At 43.1% G+C, this 10,254-nt stretch overlaps 1 protein-coding gene across 1 annotated transcript; it reads left to right on the top strand.

The window, feature by feature from the left end:
• Positions 1-556: 556 nt before the first annotated feature.
• NPY1R (neuropeptide Y receptor Y1) lies at positions 557-8,237 on the top strand. The gene is made up of 3 exons (XM_080928484.1): positions 557-644; positions 6,718-7,559; positions 7,673-8,237. Exons 2-3 carry the CDS (start codon positions 6,864-6,866, stop codon positions 8,123-8,125), a joined length of 1,149 nt encoding a protein of 382 aa, XP_080784610.1. The 5' UTR covers positions 557-644; positions 6,718-6,863; the 3' UTR covers positions 8,126-8,237.
• Positions 8,238-10,254: the final 2,017 nt, after the last annotated feature.

Genomic DNA, 10,254 nt, shown 5'->3' with positions numbered 1-10,254 from the left:
CTCTCAACGGAGATCAGCTACTTTGGCTTTTTAAAGGACTTCTTTTTGTTCTCTTAGACTGGGGAAAATAACTTCTCGGTACTGGCGTGCGGAATATTTGAGCGTCACAAAAGCAGCGGCAAACCCATTAGCGGAGGCTTTGCGGTGAAGTACATCCTTTCCCCTTCCCATAAATAAGCTCTCCCCTTCATTCTTGACTCTGGCTTAAAGCTCGGACTCTCGGAGGAAAAGGACTTCGCCACAAGATGGCACTGACCTGCAGACAAAGGAAATAGTGGTGGCACTGACTTTTAAAACAGGCTTGCAAATGCGCCTTCCTTGAGTCAAGGACTAGTCGGGTGAGAGCTGGGCGCGTACGGGTCTGACAGCCTGGCTTACGTGTAACTGCTTTTCTTTCCAGAATTCCTAGGCAACGCACCTCTGAGTTGTGCCTCCGAGGTTTTGGGAGGAGGCTGTGGGGGAAACCTTGGGTGATCCTCGTTGGGTGCCGTCACATGATCCTGGATGAGGTGGAGTTCGGCTTTAAGGGGGCGTCTCTTCCTATCTCCCGCAATCTTTAGGGTTTCAGCAGGAGAAATACCAACAGATCTTTCCTCCCTCCAGTGACACCCGTCCCGCTTCAACACAAGCTGATTCTTTGAGAGGTAAGTTGCAAGTTAGTGTTAGTGTTTTTAAGGGACTTTTGAGAAATCTCTTATTGGTGGGATGAGGAAAGATGCTGGATTCTGATCTGGTTGTGGGAACGGAGCAGGCGGGGTGTCAGCTTTTCTCCGCTTTGACTCCCAGTGGGAGCAGGTGGTAGGACATTCTAGATTGTGGGACAGAACTGGGACATTATGAATGTGAGACCTCAAAGAGAGAGAGAGCAATCTCTCCCAGAGTTTGCGCATCCTGGCATCCTGCGCTTGGGGGGTTCCAGAAGGAAATAAGTTTTCCTTTCTTTCTACTCTCTTAGAAGGCAGGGGAGGCGCTCCTATTAGTCTTTCCTGCACCTCATTTTTCTGGAGCAGGCTGGGGCCTCTGCCCAGATGGAGATCCAGGAGTTTACTTGGGCAGGGGTGGGGGCGTTTTCTCCTGGATCCCAACGTAATTGTCCTGATTCCCACCACGTGAGAAAATGTGGGGTGTCCCGGGACACGGAGCCCAGAACTGGAGAGCCCCTGCCCCACTCCCCAGTGCCTGCCCCTTTCAGACTGTACAGCACACCTTGCAAGACTTGAGCCTTGTCTTCTTGTTTGATAGTTTTAACCACCCAACTCCTCAGCTCTTTTTTAAAAGGCAGTTGTGGTGGGTTAGCAGGTTAGGGATGAACTAGAAGCGGGGGAGGGAGAATGGGGTGGTTTTAGTGGTTAGTAGGATATTCTGCTGCTCCCTGAGTAGATAGATTGCAGAAATGCTAGTGCTGAGAGAGAGAGAGAGAGAGAGAGAGAGAGAGAGAGAGAGAGAGAGAGAGAGAGGCTGACCTCTGATTCGCGCCTTTCTTGTTCATTTAGACTCCTTACTCGCTTATTAGGGTAGAGGCACCCTGATCGATTAGTAAATCTTTCCCCCTCCTCTCCTCCTTCCTATCTTCGTGTGTATGTGTGTGTGTGTGTAGAGGATTAGGAATGGGGGTAGTCAAGGAGATTCACATAGTTATACAATACAGAAAAGGGTGGAGAAACAGTTTTAATAGAATCTACCCCTTTTCCCTCTGGTAACTCCTGGACACTAGGACTGAGAGCATGAAAACCCAGGAGAGGGGAGGAGAGGGGAGGGGAAAGGAAGTGGAGATGAGGTCTCCTACTTCCACTGGTCTTTTAATTGGAGTGCTCTGTGATTTGCACAGGAGACGATTACTTCTAAAGCCCAATTTCATACCCATCCAAAGACAGGGTGCTCTTTCTCGATATCGTTTCCTAGTGTTTCCTTATAATTGTCAATAGGCAGCTATCTGTTGAACAAGCCCTTCCCCCAGTCCCCGGAAGGAACAGGGAATTATGTAAGTCATTTAGATAAGTCAGCAGTAACTTTGGCTGTGTATATCACAGCTGATCTTTTTTTTTTCCCCAAAAACAAATGAGGGTATTGGAAGAAACACACACACACACACACACACAGAGAGAGAGAGAGAGAGAGAGAGAGAGAGAGAGAGAGAGAGAGAGAGAGCAAGTTATGCCCCAAGTGCTGCATTTTAAGGATAGAAATATCAGTGTGACAGCAATCAGGAAAGGCAGCTGTGCTGAAATTTGTTATCTAATGCTTGCAGTGTTAACAGTTGTAAGACACATATGTAAGACATATGGAAGAGCAAATGCCAGGCTCTTTTCTTTTACAGGGAGATGCAAACTCTTTCTGCAGGAAAACACTCCTTTCCTGACCTTTATTCTTTCTCGGAAACATACTAAGGTAAACAAAACACACCTTGTATCTAACACACAACTGTTTCCCACAACTAGAATAAGTATTGCCCCCACTCTTAACAAAATACGGGAACTAGCTCTGCATTGTCTGTATAGATGAGTGATAAATTATTTCTCCACTGGTCATTAAAGCCAGATTACATTTTATTGAACACAGATTTATTGGGAAGCTCTTTTCTGTTCACTGGCCCCAGGGAAGTTGCCATGAGAAGGGAGAGAGAGGAGAGGAAAGAAAGAGTGCAGGAAGAGAGAGGAGAGGAGCAGGGTCTGGCAGAGACTAAAACATCTGGATTACACAGGGAAGAGCCTCTGACAGAGGGGCAGCCCAGGCCCTGGGCTGCAAAGTTCAAGTTTGGGGGCAGGGTGTGCCTGGAAGGGATGCTGGGAGAACCTGGAGGACAGGTCCCACTTTGGTTTGTAAAATACTCACCTCAGCCCCTTGTCCTGGGATCTGAAACCAAGTAAACCTCTACTTAGTGAGAGACATTTCTCACAGGACTTGTCCATCAGATATGATTTAGGAGATATCAGAATAAACTATGTCGGTGTAAACTCATTTGTGAGAGATCAGTCTTTATAACCCATGAATTGAAATGACTTGTTTTTGTGAATTCCTATACTTGTCAAAATAGGTCCTATGTAAAATTCCTCTTTTCTTTTCTTCCTCTCCACAAGGAACACTTCGCCCTGTGTCCCATGCCCCTCTCTCCAAATCATTGCAAAGCTTCCTAATTCCTCTCCTTACTTCACCTTCCCTTTTTAAGTTTGGTGCAAGCAGCAAGTAGACTAAGGGAGCCTTTTATGTATTTAGTTAGTGGTGGGGGATGGGCCTGCATGCATGTCCTCAGAGGGCCACTTGCAGGAGGCAGTTGTTTCTTTCCACAACATGAGGAGAGTGATGGGGAAAAAACTCAAGTCAGGCTTGGCAGCAAATACAAATTCTAAAGTAAAAGCGTCTGACCTTACCTGTGTTTACCAAAAGCTCCTCAGGGCTAAAGGTGAAAGGTAGACAGTCCCATTAAAACCCGCACTGCCAACTTCTCATTCGCCTTCCCAGTGAGCTCTTTCAAATCCACCTCCATTTCTCCTTTGTCTTCTCCACACAACAGCTGTGCTCCAGCCTCAGAAATGTTGTTTGTTTGTTTGCTTGTTTTTCTACCAGGGATGCCAGCCCTGGGACCCTACGTGACTTCCTAACTGCACACCTGAATGTTTGCTGTCATCTAGGGTGCCCGGCTGCCTTTCCTTACCACCCAGGGTTAAACCGAAATTCCCCGGAATCCCAGTCCCCTCTCTTGACTATCACACTGGGCCTTTTCTTAATGTTTCTCTTTTCTTTCTCTAACCATAAGACAGCAAAAAGGGCATTGCTCTTCCCACTGAAACCACACCCGCCCGACAGGAAACAAGTGTCAGGTAAATATGTGTTCCTTCAGAAAACAGTTCCTTTTTAATACATAAAAAGTTTTCCCCTTGGTACCTGACCTATAGCATGACAATTCTTATTCATATTTGTTTTTGCATTTTATCTTAGATTGTGCCATTAATGTTAGCATAGACTTACACCAAACGTGATTCCTATTACGTACCAAGATATACTGGCCACGATATTTTAATTCTAAATCTAATATTTTCAAGGTACCATGAAGTTTCACAGTGCCTAACTTAAGGCATTGTATTGAAATCAATGGAGGCTGATAAGGCTAGGGATTAAAAGTGATTTAGATGAGTGGAAAAATTTGAATTGCTGTTGGGATATAACCCCCAAAATCTGGGTGGTGCGGTGAGGACTTGGAAGTATTATAGGCTAGGATAGATACTTTTCTGTTTGTTTCTTCTTTTGTTCAGATCAGAACAGTCACTTTGGGGCTATTAAAGGGTTGAATACATAGCCTGGAGTATCTTTAAGTTCCAGAATCAAACATGGTAACTGAACACACTTCCTGTGTCTCACAAGAATCCACGTTCCCTAACATACTCAGTGAAGTACAGTGATAGGGCACCAAGTGAAGCCACAGGTAATAAGAATCCACGTTGCTATTCTGCTAGTATTCCTTTGAATAATGAAAAACACTGTAACTAAGTATTAGCCTGAAGAGGAAGTGTGAAGCTAAGTTTGCATGGCTTACTTAAGAAAGTTAGAGCTTTCCAAAAATCTAAAGCCACTACCCACTCCTAGCTTTGTTTTTCCATTGCTACACTTTCCCTGGCTTTAGGATTCTTAAGGGTAAAACAATGTGAGGTTAAGCCAGAACTCGTTCCAGAGGAGAGGACAGAAGGGAGACTTGGACTGTAATAATGCCCACACTTGAAGTCTGTCCTAGTTAGGGTTTCTATTGCTGTGATGAAACACAGTGAACAGAGCAGTTGCGGAAGAGTTTATTTGTCTTACACTTCCATTCCATTGTTCATCATCCAAGGAAGTCAGGGCAGAAATCCTAACAGGCAGGAGCTGATGAAGAGGCCTTGGAGGGGTGCTCCTTAAAAGCTTACTCTCCATGGCTAGCTCAGCCTACTTTCTAATAGAACCCAGAACCACCACCCCTGAAGTGGCTCCACCCACCATGAGCTAGGCCCTCCCTATTAGTCACTAATTAAGAAAATGCTCTACAGGCTTCCCCACAGCCCAGTCCTATAGAGACGTTTTTTTAAATTGAAATTCCCTCTGCTGAGATGACTCTATCAGGTCAGGTTGGCAGAAAACTAGACAACACAGAGTCCTTTCAACATTATGCTATAACGCCACATATTCTGATTAGATGATGGCAACCCTTAGTTTTATCGGGCCAAATTGTGATTTCACAATAGAAAAAATCTCACATTCTAAAAAGCAAAATTGCCAAATAAAAGATTTCTTAGAGGTGTCACTTAAACAGCAAGTGCATTTCTGCACATTAAGCTTCTCCTTTTCTATAAAAGTAAATCCACATAATTTTCTTCATTGTTCTAAGAAAGACAGAGAATGCGGCCTATTAACTAGGGCACAATAGCTAGTTAATTAGCATGAGATACCCTGTCCTGTGGACTTCTTTAGCTAGGGGGAAATGAAGATTGGATGGTTCTTTTTCTTTCTCTAAAGGAGCTTCTGATCTCAGAAAGATCAATGCCTGTAATTTATATTGTCAGTAAGAGAAGTGTGTTTACAGTACACAATCAGGCAGAAAATTTAAGGTCACAACTAAAATCACACCCTTGATTGGACGCTCACATTAGAAATTCTTTGAAGTCTTCTGACCTGGTAGTCAAAATTACAGTATCATATTAAAGTAAGAATATTCCACACAATGCAAAACCTTCATTTGGCCCCTCATAGAGTAGCTAGCATTTCTGTATATGAAGCAGTTGCTTCTTTGACAAGTAGTTTCTTACATTTGATTCTGATTTTGTTCCTCGTGGTGACATCATTTTTCTAAAATCGTGTACAGTGTTTGGGCCCATTTCTAATTTCATCAGACATGCCACGAAGCTTGTCTATGTGATCTATAGACCACCTACTATACAAGAAGTCAGCACTGCTGTCCAAAACATGGTGTGCGTTAAACACCACATGGTTCTTCAAAAGCCTTATCTCAGAAGGCCAAGTTTCTTGATGCTCCATTCTATAGGTCGCCTCTTTGTGAAGATTTTTGTCAAATGCATCTGTCTTTCAAAGCAGCCCAGTGAGTGTATGGGGAGCTGTTAGCACAGCGTGGTCTCTGCACCAACACTTCCATTACACATTCTTTGATGTCGTTTTGCTTGGCTACATGTTTCCTTCTGTGCACGATGCTGTTCTCTGTAGATGTGCATTCTTGCCGTGTCTGAGAGTCTGCTGTTGGCACCGTTTGTCTAACCCTTTGGAGACATGAGATTTACAAGCACTTTACTGGTGTGTAAGCTACTGAACGTCAACATGGGAGAGAGTCCAGCTAGAAACATTTCTGGGGACCTGGGGGATGTAGCTTAGTTGTTAACCTAGCATGCTTGAGTCCCTAGGTTCAATCCTCAACACTGCCATAAAATCAAATATGCCTGTAATCCTATCACTCATGAAGCAGAGGCAGAAAGATCAAATGTCTAAGATCATCTTGACCTAAAAAGTGTGTTGAGGGCCAACTAAATGAAAGAGACCATGTCTCAAAAACATTGCGGCTGGACTTTAAATGTTTGAAATGATTTGTACTTATTGTGGATTGTTTTAAAGGTTATAATTTAGTAAAAGATTAAAATCTGTTTATTTTCTTTTGTGCCTTAATTTTATAAATCTGCAAGACAGAATTTCTTACAGACGGCCCTCAATAAACTTAGTCATGCGACTGGCCTCTTTTGTTGACAGAGTATTCAGTTCAAGGGAACGAAGAATTGAGAATTATTTTGCTGAATGGATTCAAATATATGGAATGAAAGTAAACTGAAGATTTGATCCATTTTGAAGAACCACAACAGTCTATTTGTCTAATCAGTAACATCAAAACGTAAAACATGAATTCAACTCTATTCTCCCGGGTTGAAAATCGCTCAGTTCACTACAATGCCTCAGAGAATTCTCCACTTCTGGCTTTTGAAAATGATGACTGCCACCTGCCCTTGGCTGTGATCTTCACCTTGGCTCTTGCTTATGGGGCTGTGATTATTCTTGGGGTCTCTGGAAACCTGGCATTAATCATAATCATCCTGAAACAGAAAGAGATGAGAAATGTCACCAACATTCTGATCGTGAACCTCTCCTTCTCAGACTTGCTAGTGGCGGTCATGTGTCTCCCGTTCACTTTTGTATACACACTGATGGACCACTGGGTCTTCGGGGAAACCATGTGCAAACTGAATCCTTTTGTGCAGTGCGTCTCCATTACAGTATCCATTTTCTCGCTGGTTCTCATCGCTGTGGAACGGCATCAGCTAATCATTAACCCGAGAGGATGGAGACCAAACAACAGACATGCTTACATCGGCATTACTATCATTTGGGCCCTGGCAGTGGCTTCTTCTCTGCCCTTCGTGATCTACCAAATTCTGACCGATGAGCCCTTTCAAAATGTATCACTTGAGGCATTCAAGGACAAGTATGTGTGTTTTGACAAATTCCCATCGGATTCTCACAGGCTGTCTTACACGACTCTCCTTCTGGTGCTGCAGTATTTTGGCCCGCTCTGCTTCATATTCATCTGCTACTTCAAGGTAAGAAAGCCATTGGCCCCTCCCACCATCGTTTCCGCTTCTTACCCCCTTTGTACAGTCTTCCCCAGAAGGTGCACGTTGCATTTGAACTCACCCTTTCCTTTCCTTCATAGATATACATTCGCTTGAAAAGGAGAAACAGCATGATGGACAAGATCAGGGACAGTAAGTACAGGTCCAGTGAGACCAAACGAATCAACATGATGCTGCTCTCCATCGTAGTTGCCTTCGCGGTCTGCTGGCTGCCCCTTACCATCTTCAACACTGTGTTCGACTGGAACCACCAGATCATTGCCACCTGCAACCACAATCTGCTGTTCCTGCTCTGCCACCTCACGGCCATGATCTCCACCTGTGTCAACCCCATCTTTTATGGATTCCTGAACAAAAATTTCCAGAGAGACTTGCAGTTCTTCTTCAACTTTTGTGACTTCCGGTCTCGAGACGACGACTACGAGACCATAGCTATGTCTACCATGCATACAGACGTGTCCAAGACGTCTTTGAAGCAGGCAAGCCCAGTGGCGTTTAAAAAAATCAGCATGAACGACAATGAAAAAATTTGAACCTGCTCAGAACATATGGTCCCAGGCTACATCTGTGGAAAAACAAGCACAGCCTGCCACGTGCTTTCGTTACCTGTGCTCCCAGGGAATGGAATGAGGCAGGATTGGAAAGTCCAGGACATCCTGTGTTGGGTTTTACTGCTTTTTGTGATGGTTGCCATGATTACTTGGTGATCTAGATTACTTTGTAATCTTTCTTCTGGCAACCGTTTTGATGAGACTGTGTGTGTGTGTGTGTGTGTGTGTGTGTGTGTGTGTGTGTCTTTGTCTGTCTTTGTGTATGTATGTGAAATTATGCATATTACAAGGAGTTTTACATTGTATTTATTAGAGTGAATTTCTCTGAAGTAGTGTCATAAGCTCACTTCAAAAGCAGTACCCACCTAATATTTTCAAGATACTAGATTTTCAAGATCAAATGAGGTTTCCAAGACTCTGGACTACTTTCACTTCATGCTAGGCATCATCTTAGTCTGTTACAAGGGTGACATATACAAAAGTCCCCTTTTAGAGTGTGCCAAAGACAAAAGAAAGTCTGAAATCATTTGGCAGCATCTTTTTTTTTTCTCTTTCTCTGAGAGGTCGAGATTTGTCACTCCCAACTGAGTCTTTCTTAAGATAAAGATCCATGCGAGGCACACTTTCAGCTGTGAATATCTCCGGGAGTTAGACCACTCACAAGAATGAACTAGCAAAGCAGGTCCTTGATTTCAAAATTCCTCTGACAACCAAAGCATTTCATGGTAGTTAGTTTAATACGTAAACCAGCCTTGCTGCAGATAGGTAAGTTGCTTACTTATCATCACGAGGTTTTGCATCATTCATAAGAGCGTTCAGTACCATCACGCTTTCCAACACAAGCATGTGACTGAGTGTATTTCGAACTCATACTGTATACTGTTTTCCATACAGCAGTGCCTGCATAGCAACTAGTGTTTAACTTGCACCATTTATCCTTCATGGCAGATGACATATGGACAATGTTAATGTATGCACCCTCACCTACCAGGTGACTTGTATAAACTGTATAACGTGTGGAGTTTTATAATCATATACTACGACATCATAGAGTACTGAGTAGCTCTGTAAGTATTAATATATTTACTTTCGAATATCTTGTAATCATGATTTAGACTCAGAAAAGATACTTTGAAGGACAGGACAGTTTCAATGTACTATACAAAATGTTGCCTGTGTGTGATTTTAGAAGGGCACTTTATTAAAACTGTTTGGGCTTTTTCAGAGAAGTCTGTACTATGTTTCTCCTGAGCTTCATTTCTTCCTGTCTCGAGACTTGCCTTCCATGATATGATATCTCCACCTTGCCATTTTCAATTGGCTGGAGAGATGCTGTCTCTTCTGTAGCCACGGGGGGAGGGGGAGGCTGGCTCTCTTTATTTTTCTATATTTGAGAGTTTCTTAAGGCAGAGACTACATAATAATGGTAGGCCCACAGTGTATCACAGTGACAAGTAACTAAAAAGTTATCTTAAATGTATTTCAAGAGCTGAGGAGATGACCCAGAAGATAAAGAACACATTGTACAAGCATGGTACCTGGGGTTGGATTCCTACTCTCATATATGTAAACACATATGTAAATGCTAGGTGGGTGTAATCCCTGTGCTCCAGGGACAAGAAGACCAAAGTTTTTTGAGGCAAGCTGCTAAGCTAGATGAACTGATCCAGCCTGCTCTGGGTTCAGGGAAGTGAAAAGCAACTGAAAAACATTCAGCATCAGTCTTTGGCCTATACAGGCACAAACAAATGCATATGCCTCCGCCCAGTACAAAAACAGATCTAAACACTCATGAACACACATACATAACCAATGTACATGGGCACCTTATACATATGAATATATAATTTCCAAAGTAAGTGACTGAATAAAGGCAAAATTTCCCCTTTCCTTTGTGTCACACGGAACTCACATCATGGTGGGGTTTTGTGTGTTTGTTTTTGTTTTGTGTTTTTAGGTTCTCTTCCCTCTGTCCCTCTTTAGCAAGGGAACATTTTCTCTTCTGCATTATTTCTACCCCCAAATGAAACAATAATAACTTTTAGATTTTAGAACCTTGCACTATCAGCTTTGTAAAAAATACCAACCTTCTTATGGTAGAAATCACATGG

Source organism: Micromys minutus (assembly GCF_963924665.1).
Source record: "Micromys minutus genome assembly, chromosome: 14".
NCBI lineage: Eukaryota > Metazoa > Chordata > Mammalia > Rodentia > Muridae > Micromys > Micromys minutus.
The sequence above is the reverse complement of the archived record's forward strand: the minus strand, read 5'-3'. Positions and strand labels throughout refer to the sequence as shown.

What these genes read in the sequence shown, in the direction of transcription:
- NPY1R (XM_080928484.1), top strand. Translation starts at nt 6,864, where the DNA reads ATGAATTCAACTCTATTCTCCCGGGTTGAAAATCGCTCAGTTCACTAC. An exon ending in TATTCATCTGCTACTTCAAG is followed by an intron (nt 7,560 to 7,672) that starts GTAAGAAAGCCA and finishes TTTCCTTCATAG; the next exon opens with ATATACATTCGCTTGAAAAG.